An 18,225-nucleotide genomic window follows, 5' to 3' on the forward strand; every position below is an offset into this window, starting at 1 on the left:
GATATCTGTATATTTGGATCTTACTTTTTATTTTAATTGTTCTTTGTTGTTAGTTAATATTACTATATTTCAAAATTCAAATAACTAATGGATCTTATTATTAAATAATATTTAACCATGTAATAAAAAAATATAACAATATAATTATAAAATAAAATTAAAATAATTGAATGAACTAAAAATATAAAAAATAAAAATAAATCTTTATTGAATCAAAAGAAATTAAAGAATGGAGTTAAAGAGTTTTACTAGGAGACAGAGAGTCAAGAACGAACAGCAAAAAAAGAGAATTAGAAATTTAGAAAGCATAAAAGAATTATGCTTTTAGTACTTAAATTTAAACTACTGACTTAATTTTTAATTATCTTTTTATTATTATTTAATTATTTTTATAATCAATATGATATTATTATAAATAGTGAGATCTTTTTTCTGTACATTATAGAAACGAGATAAATTTAAAAGAATATAATGGGGTTAAATTTATTTATTGAGTAGGGCAAATAATTTTTTGTCCCATATACTACATGTAACTCTATAAAATTTTAATGGGAGCACTTGCCCCCACACTTTCTAATGTAGATCCATCCCTGTCAGTCACATTCATTATTATACATTGGACTTTTGGTGATGTATTTAATTGCAGAGTATTGGCACATGGGAGATACAAGCCATGAATGCGAGTATTGCCATGCATTGTTTTGGTATGACGAAAGGATACAAAAGCACTACAACACAAATGATCCGAAATATACATTGTGCTGTAGGGGAGGTCAAGTTGAGATTCCTCACCTACAAGAAGCCCCAAAAATGTTGTATGATTTGTTGTTTGGTAATGACACTAGAAGCAAACACTTTCAGAACAACATTAGGACCTACAATAGCATGTTTCAATTCACCTCATTAGGTGCTAAGATTGACCGAACGGTTGCAAAGGATAAAGGTCCACGCACGTTCATTCTATATGGGAAAAACTATCATTTAATGGGAAGCCTCATACCACAAGAAGGGGATCACGCCAAATTTGCACAGCTATATGTCTTTGACACGCACAATGAGATTGAAAATCGCATTTCAGCAATAAGGTATGAATCTTTGGAATAAAATGATTTTGTTGGAGATGCCTTTGGTTTATACTTTACATTTTTAGGGGGAAAATCAAAATTACATGTCAAATTACATGGGTGTCTTGCAGCGGAGAAAACACTGAGAAAGTTCACGAAGACATTGTTAGAGATTTGAAGATCATGTTGGATCAACACAATGTGTTGGTAAAGGCATTTCGTATGGCTGGCCAAAAGATTAACGGTGATGCCACATCGTCAGTGAAGCTTAGATTGTTGGGAAAGCGGGGAAACGATGGTAGAAGGTATAACCTACCATCAACAAACGAGGTGGCAGCATTGATTGTGGGTGACTTTGATCTCGAAAAAACAGATAGGGATATTGTTGTCGAGACTCGAAGTGGAAGACTTCAGAGAATAAATCAGCTTAATCCTTCCTACTTAGGATTGCAGTATCCTTTATATTTTCCTTATGGGGAGGACGGTTTCAAGGAGCATATACCTCTTAACAAAGGACGTACTAACTCGACCAAGGGCCACGAAGATGTAACGATGAAGGACTTTTTTGCATTTAGAATACAAGAAAGGTTAGCTGATGGTTCCCCATTGCTATATTCAAGAAGATTATTCCAACAATTTCTGGTGGATGGATATTCTATGGTTGAGTCTGCTAGACTAACATACATTCGATTAGACCAGGACAAATTTAGGTGTGAGATGTACAAGGGAATAAGTGAAGCTGTATTGATGGGTGAAACAACACCTTCATCAAGGGGTAAATGTATCATACTTCCGTCATCTTTCACTGGAGGGCCAAGATATATGATACAGAACTATCAAGATGCCATGGCAATTTGTAATGTTGTTGGATACCCAGACCTCTTCTTAACCTTTACTTGCAATCCTAAGTGGCCTAAGCTTGAGGATTTTCTAAAGAATAAGGATCTAAATGCTGAAGACCGTCCTGATATGGTATGTCGAGCCTTTAAGGTCAAATTGGATCGTCTAATCCAAGACATCAGAAAGAACAATATATTTGGAAGGGTCGTTGCAGGTAAAATTATTTGTAATCTAAAATATATTTTGATGTTTACTTAAGGGTTGTAGTGTCTTATTTCCCTCGGTACAATGTGACATGGTTTTTAATTTTAATTATTTATGGTCAACTCAACTACTCACCTTGAGAACATTCCATAAGAATTATATTACGCACAAAATTTGGACCGGGGGCCGATGGATAATCTAAAAACCACATGCTCTTTCACTCTATCAAATTACTTCATACTTTCAAGGTTATTCTGTGAACTAAATTTGTTTAATTATTTCATTTGTATATACTATCGAATTCCAGAAGCGTGGTTTACCCCATGCACACATCTTGGTGTTTTTACATCGAGATGACAAGTATCCAACTGCAGATGATATTGATCAAATCATAAGTGCTGAAATACCAGATAAGGACAGAGATCCACTATACTATGAAGCTGTAGAAAAACACATGATGCACGGTCCATGTGGGAGCATCAAGAAAGACTCATCGTGCATGGAGAATGGGAAGTGCATTAGACACTTTCCTAAGAAATTCGTCAACAACACTACTATTGATGAAGATGGATATCCTGTTTACAGGAGAAGAGATGATGGAAAGATAATTAGCAAATGTGGGGTTGAACTTGACAATCGTTATGTTGTCCCACACAATAGGAAGCTTCTTTTGAGATATGGGGCACACATTAATGTTGAATGGTGCAACCAATCAAGATCAATCAAGTACTTATTCAAGTATGTTAATAAAGGAAACGATCGAGTAACTGCTTCGTTTTACGGCAGTGGCACAGCCGATGCAGAGAATGATGAGTGTGATGAAGTTAGCATGTATTATGACTGTAGATATATATCTCCATGTGAAGCAGCTTGGAGAATATTTGGGTACGGAATCCACTTTAGAGACCCTTCTGTGGTACGTTTGGGGTTCCACTTGCCAGGTGAGCAACCTGTTGTTTTTCAAGATCATGAAAATCTAGAAGATGTTGTTAAGAAGGCTTCTGTGAAGGAATCTATGTTTCTTGGATGGTTCGAGGCAAACAAGAAGTACGGTGAGGCTCGAAGTTTAACATATTCAGAATTCCCATCCAAGTTTGTGTGGAAGCCACTACCAAGGAAATGGTTCCCACGCAAGTCTCATTCAGTTATTGGACGGATATTCTTTGTGCCGCCAAGATCAGGAGAAATATACTATCTTCGATTACTCCTAAATTTTGTGAGAGGCCCAACCAGCTATGAGGATATTAGAACTATTGACGGTATTCTATACCCTACATTTAGAGATGCATGTTATGCACAAGGTATTCTAGATGATGACAAGGAATATATCGATGCTATTGAGGAAGCAAGTATCTGGGGGTCGGGTCAATATCTCAGGAAACTGTTTGCAACACTGTTGTTTTCAAACACTATAACTAGACCGGAACATGTATGGGTGATAAACCCATATTTCATGGTTTATTTTGTGCTTAGTTTGAGTGATTTATTCAATCCTTCACCCACTTATTCATATTAATTGCATGGTTTTACTTTCCCTTCCTTATTATGTGATGTATGTGAAAAACATGTTTCCTAAGCTTTAAAATTAATTATTTTAATTACCTTTATTTCCATTCGATGCCGTGATTAGTGTGTTGAGTAGTTTCAGATTTTCTAAGGCAGAATGACTTAAAGGATGAAAAAGGAAACGTACAAAAATGGAAGGAAAGTGCGAAACGGAGTTTTGAAGAAACTGGCATCCACGCGATCGCATGGACGACGCGATCGCGTGCCAAAAGCGAAGAAGCAGCGACGCGGCCGCATGACTGACGCGACCGCGTGCCTTAAGTATAACGCATACGACGCGGACGCGTGACTGACGCGACCGCGTGGCAAGGAAAAGCTCCAGATGACGCGACCGCGTGACCCACGCGGACGCGTGACAGAGGCCACGCACCAGAAATTGCAGAAAACGCTCATAGCGAATTCTGAAGCCCTTTTTGGCCCAAATCCAAGTTCAGAAGGCATAGACCAGAGGTTATAAAGTGGGGGAACGCATCCATTCAAGGAGAGCTCGCATTTTTACTACTTTCCATGATTTAGATTTAGTTTGAGAGAGGTTCTCTCCTCTCTCTCTTAGGATTAGGATTAGGATTTAGGACTTCTCTTAGTTTTTAAGAGTGACTCTCGATCCAGGTTTAGTATTCACTTTAATTTATGTTTCTATGCTACTTTTACTTTAATGCTTTTATTCGTATCTATAAATGTTGCCAACTTGACTTATGAACCATTTCCATGTTATGATTTGAATTAATGATTATTTGAGGTATTTCAGTTATTGATTGTTTTCTCTTTAATTTGTGTTACCATTGCTTTCCATCTAAGGATATTTTATTCCAACAATTTTACCTTTTCCCTTTTTGCTCTTGGTTAAGAAATCAGTAACTCAATATTATCAAACTCAGCATAATTGATAATCGCTATCTTGCTAATTGAACTGAACTTCAATAATCCCAACTTTTTCTTAGGAAATAAATAGGATTCGAAGGTCAAACTAATTAGTCCCTTGACTTTCCTTTGCTTTAGTAAAGGTTAACTAAGTGAAATTTAGATTCAACTTTCACTATTGCTGAGAAAGATAATTAAGTTAGACTTCCAATTTCTCTTACCTTGCCAAAAGTTTGCTTTACAGTTTTATTTATTTTAATTGCCACCTACTTTACTTGTCATTTAAATCACTTGCTTCTCACCTTCTAAACCCCGATTACAACCTTTATAGCCAATAATAAGAACAAACTTCCTTGCAGTTCCTTGAGAAGACGACCCGAGGTTTAAATACTCGGTTAACAATTTTTAAAGGGGTTTGTTACTTGTGACACCCAAAACGTTTGTATGAAAGGACTTTTGAAGGTTTAGAAACTATACTTGCAACGAAAATTTATCCGCAAATTTTTAGACCACGCAAAAGTTCTCTCATCAATGGGAAAACACATGGAAATTACTTTCAGATGATATCCTACATAAACAAAGGAGGATACTTGACAATCAAGGTAATTACTAACTACCACAAACTTTATTAGTTTATTGGTTCGTTTTCTTTGATATTATGAAAAAATTTAGTATTTTTGGTACAATGGTTTAATATTAGTTTTCGCATCTAATGAAATTTGTAATTAACACCATATAAAGGATTAGTATAATGACTCAATCTAAGTGATGTTCTAAACTAAATTTGGTAACATTCAAATATAGGTTTTATTATTTAGGGTAAAATTTTGTTTATGACCATATCTGTACTAAAATAAATAGAAAGTGACATTATTCCCATTAATAGGTGTCTCCCTTAAAAGCATGTCAAATTCATTATAGCATTCAAAAAATGTCGTGTAGTTTTATAAAGAAGCATGTGTTTTTTTTCCATACCTTTTGTTAGTGTAACTGCAGAATTTTATGATGTCACTTTCTTCTCAATACCCATCATTGATTGCATCACTTTAGTAAGAAAATTGTACCCTTTCCATTGTTGCGATCAGATTTGCTGTATAAGAATAGATTTAGAAAAATATCAGCTATAGAACACGGATTATAAGCACATGACACACTGAATTGAGGTAATAGCATGTTGGATCAAATACAATCTAATTAGCATGGAGTAAACCAATTTTCATTCTATGCCTCTGTATTATGTGTCCAAATTTGCAATCGATATATATTTTCAAAAACTTATATTGATATATAAGTGTGGATGAGAACACTAATATCTGATTTGAAACACATGGAAAAAAACTATTATTATATACATCTATATAAAATTGTCGTTGATTGGTTACACTGATGCATGAAGTATCGCTTTGGAACTAGAGTGGGATGGTACACTAATATAATAGTACGAATATAGTTAGCCTCATAATTTCAAATGATTTATAACTAATACATATATTCATAGCAATTCTACATATATGAATTAGACTTATATATAAGGTATGATTTTCCGTATAAGATTGTTATATGTTTGATTTTTTATATCTCAGTATATGTAGATTTTAAACCCACATTAAGCCAATTAGAATTACCATGGGAGCACAGGTATTCAAATCTTTAGTTTTTACATGGCCATATATGTAATAAGTAATTTTACATTCTTATCAATTGCTTTTTTATATTTGTTATTTATCAAAAATTAAAATTTGAATATTAAATTTGATATTTAACATTTATATGTGTGACTAATGAAATTTTATTTTAATACCTCAGATTTACATATGACAGAGACAGAAATAAGAGATTTGACTCTTATTGAAATTGAGAACTTATTAAAGGGATACAATAAGAGCCTAAGAGACATCCCTTCTATGCCATTCCCTAACATGGACATGTGTTATCAACAATTGATGTCCAATGGTGTCAATAGGCTTATTTGTGATGAGCTTCGTTATGATAAGCGACAATTGGTAGTGGAACATGCAGATTTATTACAAAAGCTAACAGATGAGCAGAAGAGAGTGTATAAACAAATATTAGCAGCTGTCAACAGTGGTGATGGTGGTGTGTTTTTTCTATATGGATATGGCGGTACAGGGAAGACATTTGTTTGGAAAACATTAGCTGCTGCAATTAGATCTAAAGGTCAAATTGTCTTGATGGTTGCTTCGAGTGGGATAGCATCTCTCTTGCTCCCTGGTGGAAGGACATCACACTCGCGTTTCGTAATCCCTATTAACCTTGATGAGTTTTCAACATGTAACATTAATCAGAACAGCCCTTTGGCAGAGTTGATAATTCGATGTAAGCTTATTATATGGGACGAAGCTCCAATGGTCAATAGACTTTGTATCGAAGCACTTGATAGAACAATGAGAGACATTTTAAGGTTCAAGAATGCTAATAGTCTTCAACAACCTTTTGGAGGCAAGACTGTTGTATTTGGCGGGGATTTTCGACAAATACTGCCTGTCATACCCAAGGGCAGCAGGCAAGATATTGTCAATGCAACAATCAATTCTTCATATATTTGGGATAGTTGCAAGTTGTTGTCACTAACACAGAACATGCGGTTGCGGGCGGACACTCTTGATGAAAGGAATAATGAGTTAAAACAGTTTGTTGATTAGATTTTGTCAATTGGAGATGGTCGGTGTGGTGATCCTATTGATGGGATAGACAAGATAGGAATTCCTGATGATATTCTCATTGATCAATGGGATGACCCTATAGTATCCATCTGCAAGGCAACATACCCGGAATTGTTTCTAGGGGTAAATTGTGTATCACATTTGAAGGAAAGAGCTATACTTGCACCAACTCTACATATGGTTGATGAAATCAATAGCTTCATGATGAGTTTGAACAGTGAAAAATCTAAAACTTATTATAGTTCAGACACCGCATGTCAATCAGAAGCGCACAATGACTTATTGGCATCACTTCATACACCCGAGTTTCTAAATAGCATTAGATGTTCAGGTGTTCCCAACCATGAATTAACATTAAAAGTAGGGACCCCGATAATGTTACTAAGGAACATAGACCACTCAGCTGGACTATGTAATGGGACACGGTTGGTAGTTTCTAAACTCGAAAGACACATCATTGAAGCAATAAGCTTTTTAGGCAGTGGGAACGGTAATAAGGTATTCATACCATGGATGACTCTCACTCCATCCGATCATAAAATACCATTCAAATTTCAACGCAGACAGTTTCCAATAATGGTATCCTATGCAATGTCAATCAACAAGAGCCAAGGTCAATCATTGTCAAACGTAGGATTGATTCTAAAAAAACCTGTTTTATGCATGGCCAACTTTATGTTGCACTTTCAAGGGTCACTCATAGGAGAGGTCTCAAGATTCTGATTTGTCATGATGAACATGAGAAGAGGAAAACAGACAATGTGGTATACAAGGAGGTGTTTAGGAATTTAAACTAGAGTTATTTCACATAAGACACAGAGGTAAAACTAACCCAGTATACATGTATATTTACAACTTTAGAATGTTTTAATGCCATTTTTTAAGTTTCGTGATTAATCAAACTATATTGAAATTTTTTGTTTATTCTGTAAATTACTTTTATGCAACAACTTATTGTTTAGAAGATTGAAAATTTTAACCCTAACTCTCATGAATTAACTCTAGCTTTTTAGGATTGTAAATGCTTCATTTAAACACTCATTGAAGTCCATTCATTTTTTCAAGCAGACAGTTGTACAACTTTATTTCAAAATAGGGATTCAGTCTGAATCATCAAAGTGCTCCAGCAATGATTACACGTACAAGGTAATCTATAAGATGATGCACAATGTGTTAGGTACATGTTCTTATCTACTCATTCAAGTTTATATGCAATAGGCAATTTACAATATTTAGCTTTTTTTAATTTATAACCCATATCTTGCAGATTATATTGCTTAATTATTTTTGGAGAATCTATGATAGCACATTTGTTTTAATGTTTGGCCATACAGTAAGAAAAAAGCTATCATTTCAAAAAGCGGCTCAATTTTAATTATAAGCCAATCGGGGAACAAAACTTATTTACAAACTGTACTCTTCATGTATTGCTACCAGATAAGACAATCCCATTGATTTTAAGGTAAAGATTAACTTTCAAAATATCTATTTCTCAATGGGACATTCGACTTTTCTTTAAACTCAGTTTAATATTTTTTTTTTTGAAACAGAAGTTGCTAGCCAAAAGCTACAACACATGTTAGGATTATTTCTCCTATTATAGCCCACATTTTCTATTAAAAAAAATTATAGCATTCACACTTTTGGTGCCAATTCAGTGTTTTGTTTCCGATTTTGCAAATAGATTTGTATTTTCATTACGAATTTTTATTATTTATGCCTTTCCTTTTATAAGAGAAAATATTTTTCATACACCAGTTAAAAAATACACATTTTTATCAGTCATATTTCTTCGAAAACGGTCAATTACTCTTACAATCTAAAATAAGAAGACTAGAGAAGTCTAAACCACTACATATTACATGACAACTTTTTTTTCAGATTATTTTTAGACCAGATTAAATATGCATTTAATTAGCATGATTTAATTATTATGATAAATTTTGTTCTAATGGAGCAATCCTTTCCCAACATAGAATTTATTTGTAACATAAACCTTCTTTGTGATATTTCAACTAATGGAACAACTACAAACTGTAAAAGATTCTACTAATTCTTCATGTAAACCAATTATATATAAACATAATTAGCATCTCTAATCAACTTTGTATCCACCCAATTTCATTTCCATGTCATAAGTATTAATCTTCATTTAACATTTTGCATACAACGTAGTTGGATATCATGATATTTTTGGTTAAACATGAATGACTAAGCAAGTAACTAAAGCATGGAAGAAGTCTCATACCTTTGAGTAGACCACTTATAATTAAAGATATTATATCACACCCATCATCAACAATTTCATCATTAATGGAATTTTCCAGATCCGGATCACAACCAAGCACCAATTTGTAAGAACTGCAAGACAAAACAACAACTTAAATCAATTATCTAACTTTGTTTTAACAAAATATAAAATTAACATTGGTAGAAAGGGAAAGATATGCGATGATTATGTTATTACCCAAACTTGGTGGTTACCGATCTCCATGGAGAAAATGTACAGTTCTCACAGTTTTTGTTTCCTAATTATAACGAAAAAATAAAACAAATCAAAACTAAGATCTACCTCTATGAGCTCAACCGTTACTGTGCTCAATAAATAAATTCAGTGAGAGGTTTGTACATACTACTCTGTACAAGGAGCCAGTCAAGTAATAAAGAAATTATTGTCATTTTCATCTAGATGATTATTCCATTACAACATGATTTCACTTCGTCACCTGCTCATTTCACAAACCAACCAACAATTGTTAATTACATATTTTACTGTTTCAAACTTCGAAGGAAAACAAATATAAACATGTATAAATATTCATCAGATTACCTTACCTGCGCGTGTATGCGGCTGTAACCAATGAATTCTAAGAGATTCCCATGAGTAACATATGAAGCTATTTAGAAGTAGTTGAAAAATGATCATGAAAAAACTTTTCCATTTTTTTGGCGTTTCCCTTGCCACTTAGATGAAGAAATATGAACCTTTTTATGAGCCAACGGTCATGAGTAAATGAAGTAAGTGGGTTCAGCCAATTCAAAATTAATATATAATAATATCTCCATAAATTCACATTTAATGGGCCCAGTGTTACTCTTTTTTGGCTAGCCAAAAAGTTGAACTTCTTTATAGGGAAGCGTTTTTTACCTTCTATACAAAATTTATATCCATCTTGCACAACTAAACAAGCATTAATATTTTAATATCCATATCCATTAATTAAATCCTTCCAACAACATTTTAAGAACTAAGATTTTAAAATGAGTATTCATTTTAAGCATATTATTATTCAAACAAAATTCTTATGAAACAAATGGCATACGAAATTAATAAATAAATAGTCATTAAAATGTTACTAAATCTTTAGTAACAATAAACATGTATATAAAATTGTAAGTAGGAATAATTAATCATTAATAAATTTTTATGTTTAATTATATTATTATGTGTAATATCACGTCACACATTTTTTTACGCGATAGGCAAATCACATAAAATTTATCTAATATTATTATATCCCAAAATAATTATTAAGTTTTGCACTATAATTTAATATTAATTTTATTAAACATAGCTGTATATATGTAGAAAAAGATAAAATATACTGTGTAGCACCATCCGCGCATCGCGCGGAAATACACTAGTTCAAAAGAATTCAAACCAAGTTAAACAATAATAACTACCTAAGTTTAAATCAATTTTACTAAAACAATCAAATATACTAAACCAATGAATTTCAAACCAAGTATGCCTAATTATTTAACTCAAATCAATCATAACAAATTTCTAAACGTTGACCCAATTTAGGAAAGGAAGACTATATGAATTCAAACTAAGTTTATATCTCCAAAAATTGAATTACACTGAATAATGGCTTAATTTAATAATTTTTCCATCTTAACTCTCTTATCTTTTCAATTCATGGCTTTTTTATTCTCTCTTGATCATTTTAATAAGGAAAAGTATGAGGAGCCAATGGAATATTTATACAATGTGTACAATGGAAGTTTAGAGAGTATTAAAGATATAATCATTAATGTTACCTTTTCTCATCAGCTAAAACTTTTGGGATGAGTGGTATCATGCATGGTATTAGAGCGCTAGATTCGAAAGGTCAAGAGTTTGAGCCTTGGTGAACCCCAAAATTAGTTTAAGCTTTTGGGAAAATGTTTATTATCGCTAGTACTTGGTTATTCTAGATAGTATGGGAGATAGACTAAAAAACAAAATAATTCTACGAAAAGCTAAAAAAATCCAAAGAGATTCGTTTCTAATTAAAAAAAATAAAAGATATATACTCTCTTTTATTACCTTTTAATTTTGGAAAATGCAAACTATATAGATAGATGAATACCAATTTTCAAAATTAAAATTATTTGTTGTGTTGTAAAATAACTAAATAAATAAATAAATAAAGAAGAGGTAACAAATATAAAAAAAAAGAAATATAAAGAAAAAGAAAGAAGTATTGCAACGAAAAGAGAGAGATAATTGTTTATTGCTGTGTGTATTATTTTATATCAGATTCTCTATTTATAGACATACATGGGCATTATTTTCAAACTTCATTAAAGTTTAGTCTGGCTTGGAAAAATTAGCTGTCCATGTAATCAATTGTCATCCATATCAGCTCTTATCACAACATTTTCCCTTGGATGACCATTTAGGATTATTACCTCGTTAAAACCTTACTAAAGAAAAATCCAATGGAAAAAAATCTTAGTGAAGGAAAAAGAGTACAATATCCTCTAGTGATGGGGACGGCCTCATTAAAAACCTTGTCAAGAAAAATCAAATGGGAAAAAACCTGACCAAAGAAAAAAGAGTACAGTCTCCCCCTCTTGCTGACATCATTTAATGTCTCGAAATCGGCACATCCCAATCTCATGTACTAATCTTTCAAAGAAGAATTTTGGAAGTGACTTTGTAAATAAATCTGCCAGATTATCATTCTTTTCTTTTCTTGGCTCTGAATTATTAGCATTAAGCCTAGCACTCTAATTCAACGTTACTTAATTAGGTTTCATCATGAGCTTTTATGTTCTGAATTTTTTACCTACGTCATTAACATACACATCAAACTATACTAATCATTTGGGTTATTTATTCAAAGTCCAACTGATATTTGTCATCATAATATACTGTTAATTTATCTAAATACATAAATATGATTAAATTATTATATAAAATTATTTATATTATTCTAATTATTTTACATAAAAGTATGTTAAATCTTAAACATACATCAAACATGCATGTTGTGCATAATTTATTTGTACATGCATGCATGACACAATATATAATACTAGCTGTATAAAAAAAATTAAAATTAAAAAAAGAGGGAGGGGATAGATAAACGTATTTGGCAAATACCCTCCAAGCTAAAAAAGTCCAACAAACAAATAAAATAAATAGAAGAGAGAAAAAAGCACACTGAAGAGTAAGTGATGTGACAAAATCATGAAGTCAAAAACCAATAAAATAATTCGATTAACAAGTAGCGAGGAGCTCAAACACTGAAAACAACATATTCATGCATGTACCAGAAAGAGAGGCAAAGAACATTAAAGCAGCCGCCAAATAAAAGCACAAGATAGATATGTTATATGAACATGATACTATATTTCATTAGATACGTTCTTGCCCCTGATCTTTATTGGTCCCATCTGGAACAACAAATTGTGAATTAAGAACAAGTTGGTGCATGATTGTTCGAAACAAAAATAAGTACTACATTCATCTCCAAATAAATTTCCTTTTTTTAATAGTCTAAAATACAAGGGTCTATATATATTTCAAAACCAGCCCACAAGTTCCACCCTCGAATAAAATAAAATAATACACACCCCACACGCAAATCGTATGCTATGCCAAAAGAAGCCTACAATTCATGTAGCTAGTACGATAATGTACTATACTCTTCTAATATACATACCGAAGATTTTCAAGTGTACCGTTATACCGGTGTATCAGTGATTTTTAATCGTTGATCTTAATTATATATATTATATATATTTTTTATAATTAAAATCAACGATTAAAAATCACTAAAACACCGGTATGACGGTATACTTAAAAATTTCCCTACACACATGTAGGCTAAAAAATTTGGATATGGAAATAAAATGAGTGTTATACCTTAACGTAGTAATTTTTGGTATTTTTTAAAATTATAGGAGATACACAAATCGGACCCTCCGATTTGTGTTTAAAAAATTTTAAAAGTTTGGAGTACACAAATCGGACCCACCGATTTGTGTTGAAAAAATAAAAAAAAAATTGGAGTACACAAATCGGACAGTCCAATTTGTGTACTCCAAATTTTTTTTATTTTTTCAACACAAATCGGACGGTCCGATTTGTGTACCTAAAAATCGGACGGTCCGATTTCTGTGCCTCTTAAAAATCGGACGGTCCGATTTGTACTCCGTACATTAAATTATCCCACACTTTAAAAAAATACCACAGTAGATCACAATTTAAAAAAACATTATTGTTAATCCAATATTAAAAATAAAAAAGTGCATACATGTAAGAGTGTATAAAGCCGTCAAAATTAAGCTTGTATATGTATATAAATAACATTATTCTTTTGGATCTAGCTATGTGACGTTTTATTCAAAAAAAATTTCGTCAAATGCCTCCTTTTTTTCGAACCATCTATCTCCTAATATATATATATATAAAACTACTAAGCATAATAATCCGCACTCAATTTTCAACGGAAAGTAAATCTCTGTCTTGTTTCGCTTTGCATATACAATGTAAGTGAACACATATAGGAACTATGGATAGAGAGGATAAATGTATCGATAATCAATGATACAATAGATGCTTATAAATAGTACATGTATAGGGTCAGCTAGTCATCATAGTTCAATATCTCAATCGAATTCATTTTACAAAAAAAAGAAAGATACATGGATAATCAAGCAAAGAGTAGTGGTGCTTCCTCTTTTACTAGTGCTATGAATCTTGACCAACAAGGAGTGTCTTCTATTCCTCAACGCTATGTTCTACCCCCTTCACAACGCCCAAACATCATTCATCATGATGAACATGTTCTTCCTCTCCCTATAATAGACTTGTCTGATTTTCATGATCAATCTCGTAGATATCAAATTATCAACGAAATCAGAAATGCTTGCAAGGAGTTTGGTTTCTTTCAGGTATTTATATATATATATAGCACAATGCTACTCAATTTTGTATATCATTTAATTTTTATTAAACTACTCTTTCACTTTAGTCCACTGTACTCTCTGCTCTTCTCTTGAGGGATGCAACTGCTTCAATGTCACTCATTTTCACGAATTTGTTCACAACACGCTTCTTCTATTACACGTTTTTTTTTTCTTCTTTAATAAAATTGTGGAAGAATAGAAAAAGAATTGATTGAGTGAATTAGGATTGTCGGCCACAAAATTTTTTTATTATTGTCATGAGTTAAAGTAGAAGAGTAGTTTAATAATTTTGTTGGAAAAATGCATGTGCAAGTATAAATATAGATTTTGTAGACTATTTCATTATTATATATTCGAGTTCACGTTAGCTTGTACATGATTGTGGATAATTGGGTACCGTTACAAATTAAAAAATATGGTTTATTATACATTAAGATTTAGTATAAGTGGATTTCATTTTTACACTCTTTTAAGTGTAAAATTTTTTTACACTCTGCTGGTGTAAAAAAAATTACATTGTTAATTAGCTGTTACAACATTAATGAAATAGTAACGTTAAGTAATCAACTTTTTTTGGTTAATATCAATTGACTTTTTATTTAATTTTAACAATTTTATAACTAAAAATATTTAATTTAATGGCAATATAAAACACATTATTAGTGTATAATAATATAACAATAATAATAATTATCACTCTCTAAATACTTAACATATTTGGATAACTATATATTATTTAAACAATGATGATGTACTCATTTTTTATTTTTAATTGCAATTAGGCACATTATTAGTTAGAAATTATCAATTAGTTAAAACTTATGGAAAAGTCTAGGAGCCAGTAACTTTTTCAAATTTTGGTCAGCATGTAACCAGCAAAGAAAAGTGAGCCATTGGATGAAATCTCACATCAATCTCACACCATTAAAATCATCATTGATGGTTACAAATTACAAAAGTTGTTGCTCCCTAGCACTCCTCAAAACTTATTATTACCAATAATATTTTATTTAAAGTGAAAATATTATTATGCAAGTTGTATGTATTTCTGATGGTTGCATGTATGTTATATAGCCCTTAAAGACTTTGAATAGGTATGTACACAGATGATGACATGCCCCTTTTCAAAGCGACAACATAGACACCGAATAATAATAATAATATAAAATTAAACAATTGTCTTAGGTAATAACAACATGAATTTATATGTCAAGTGGCTGAACACACTCATAATAATAGCAACTTTGATCTTGACTTCCACAGATATATACTTTACTTCCATTTCCCATACCGCAATTTAAGATACACTGTCTTTGGCTGCTTGCTTATAAATGAATCATCATAGCTTATTACAAAATATCAAATGTACTTTCCTTCCTTATGTATAACAGCAACTAGCTAGAAAAAAAAAACAAAGCAATTTTTCCCCCTTAGAATGGAATTGTACTCATATCATTATTATTATTCTTAATTCTTCCTATACATGTATATGGCTTTTCTTCATGCATGAACCAATTACAATACATTAGATATTATTAATATTGTTATTATTAAATTCAATTATGAATAATATATAGTTCTCTTCACAAGACTTATGATTATTATTTTGTGTAGGTTATTAACCATGGAATTGATCAATCAGCAATAAATGAAGCCCTAAAAGCTGCAGAGGAGTTTTTCAACCTCCCTCATGAGGAAAAGATGTGTTTGTTTTCTGATGATGTTCATAAGCCTGTAAGATATGGAACAAGCCTTAATCATGCTAGGGATGAAGTTTTTTGTTGGAGAGATTTCATCAAACATTATTCTCATCCCCTATCGGATTGGCTTCATTTGTGGCCTTCAAATCCACCAAGTTATAGGTATTTAAAAAACTATTTTTTTTTCTGCTAATATAAAAAAATTTGAATATTTTTATTTCTTATAAACCAGCTACTACATTTATAAAAAGGTAAAAACTCAGGTGAAGTCGACTTCACGTGAAGGTGATACCTGAGAGCAGTTAGATGATTTGACTAATTTGACTAAATTTTCATCCAACGACTTTCAGGTATTAACTTCACGTAAAGTCGTTTTCACCTTATAAAAAACATTTAGGATCTATTGTTATCATTTTCCTTTTCTATCTTCTCTTTTTCATTATACTCTATTTTTTTTAGTGAATTTAGTGTTCTATATATGAACCAATAATAAAAAGGTTCATTCATAAAAATATTTCTATGGTATATTAATTATTTTATCAAATTTTTAAGAAAAAAATAATTCAATCAACTATAATTGGTAATAGGAAGAACATGGGAAATTATGCTGAGGCAGTGCAAGATCTTCAAACCAAACTAATGGAGATGATTTTTGAGAGCCTAGGGTTAAACCCTAGCTACCTTGAAGAAGAAGTTAATGGTGGATCTCAACTCCTAGCTGTGAATTGCTACCCAGCATGCCCTGAACCCGAACTAACCCTAGGGATCCACCCTCATTCCGATTATGGATCAATAACTGTTCTACTCCAAACTCGATCCGGGCTCGAATTCAAGAACAAAAACAATAATTGGGAAGCAGTTCCTTTAGTTGAAGGTGGCCTAGTAGTGCAATTGGGTGATCAAATGGAAGTATTGAGCAATGGAGTTTACAAGAGTGTGATTCACCGAGCAACAGTGAATGTGGATAAGAAGAGGTTTTCAATTGTGAGTCTTCATAGTTTTGCAATGGACAAGAAGATAGGGCCAGCAAAAGAGCTTGTTGATGATGATCATCATCAATTACCAAAGTGTTACAATGAATTCAGCTTCAGTGAGTTTCTTCATTTCATTTCCAACAATGATATTACAAAAGAAAGGTTCCTAGACACTTTGAAGATCATGAAATAATTAAACCATATATAGATTTTGGTATGTATGTTCTTTTTTTTGAGTTTGTTTGTGATTTCAGATTTTGGAGATAATGAAAGGATTTGAAGAGTAATTAAAATACATTCAAATCACTTAATAAGTTTTTCTATCCTTTCATTATTTCTCCTTCTAAATATATCTGAACTTGCAAATATACTTTTAAGATAGATGCAAGGTTTTTTCAAAGAGCTAATTCAAAAGCTGTTTGATTATATAAATAGGAACATCCATGCACCTTACCTAATTGTTTGTTTAAGGATTTTAGTACTATACATGGTATATGTAAGTGAAATAATTATAAAGCAATAAAAGATAAGGTTCTTTGTCAATCGAAGACTTCAAGGTGACACTCTTTTAAAGAAAACTTGAATCGGTGCAAATTGAATACGCATGTACTATTTTCCTTTTTCTTGTCACCATGCATAGCTTTTTTTTTTTTTTCTCCTTTTTTTTTTGTATTTGCTTCGGTACGACGATAAATTTATATATATCTGTACAATAAAAATATAGACAAATTAAAACACGACATGTGAATTATATTTTTTACGTCAATAATTAATTTTTTTTTTTAAACATATATCATATCAATAATTTTACTAAATCACACTTATACTTTAATAAAAAATAAAAATAAAAATAAATTTTATTTAATTTTATAAAAAGACTTAAATATCTTTTTTTTTGGTATTGTACAAAAACAACCCTAATTCTTTAATTTAATAAAAATTCAATTAACTTTAATTTTATATTTTTAAATTTAAATCAATTTAAAAATCAAAACCCTAAAATCCTAAATCCCCCAATCCAGTTCAATCCCACTCTTGACTCCTCTCCTCTCGAAAAGTGAAAAGGGAACAAAGAACTCTAGCACTCGCGGCCTCCCGCAGCCACCGCAACTCCCACAGCCACCGCAGCTCCCGCAGCCCCACTTGC

General features: G+C 31.8%; 1 protein-coding gene and 1 pseudogene across 1 annotated transcript; both read left to right on the forward strand.

Annotated features, from left to right (window-relative positions):
• Positions 1-1,616: 1,616 nt before the first annotated feature.
• On the forward strand, positions 1,617-8,016 carry LOC107637220 (uncharacterized; annotated as a pseudogene).
• An 8,018-nt stretch (positions 8,017-16,034) lies between these two features.
• Positions 16,035-17,271, forward strand: LOC107637221 (2-oxoglutarate-dependent dioxygenase 21, chloroplastic-like). Its single transcript, XM_016340656.3, has 2 exons — positions 16,035-16,266; positions 16,692-17,271. The coding sequence occupies exons 1-2, from the start codon at positions 16,106-16,108 to the stop codon at positions 17,269-17,271; spliced, it is 741 nt and encodes a 246-aa protein (XP_016196142.2). The 5' UTR covers positions 16,035-16,105.
• Positions 17,272-18,225: the final 954 nt, after the last annotated feature.

Source organism: Arachis ipaensis, chromosome B4 (genome assembly GCF_059453495.1).
Source record: "Arachis ipaensis isolate K30076 ecotype BB chromosome B4, ASM5945349v1, whole genome shotgun sequence".
Lineage (NCBI taxonomy): Eukaryota > Viridiplantae > Streptophyta > Magnoliopsida > Fabales > Fabaceae > Arachis > Arachis ipaensis.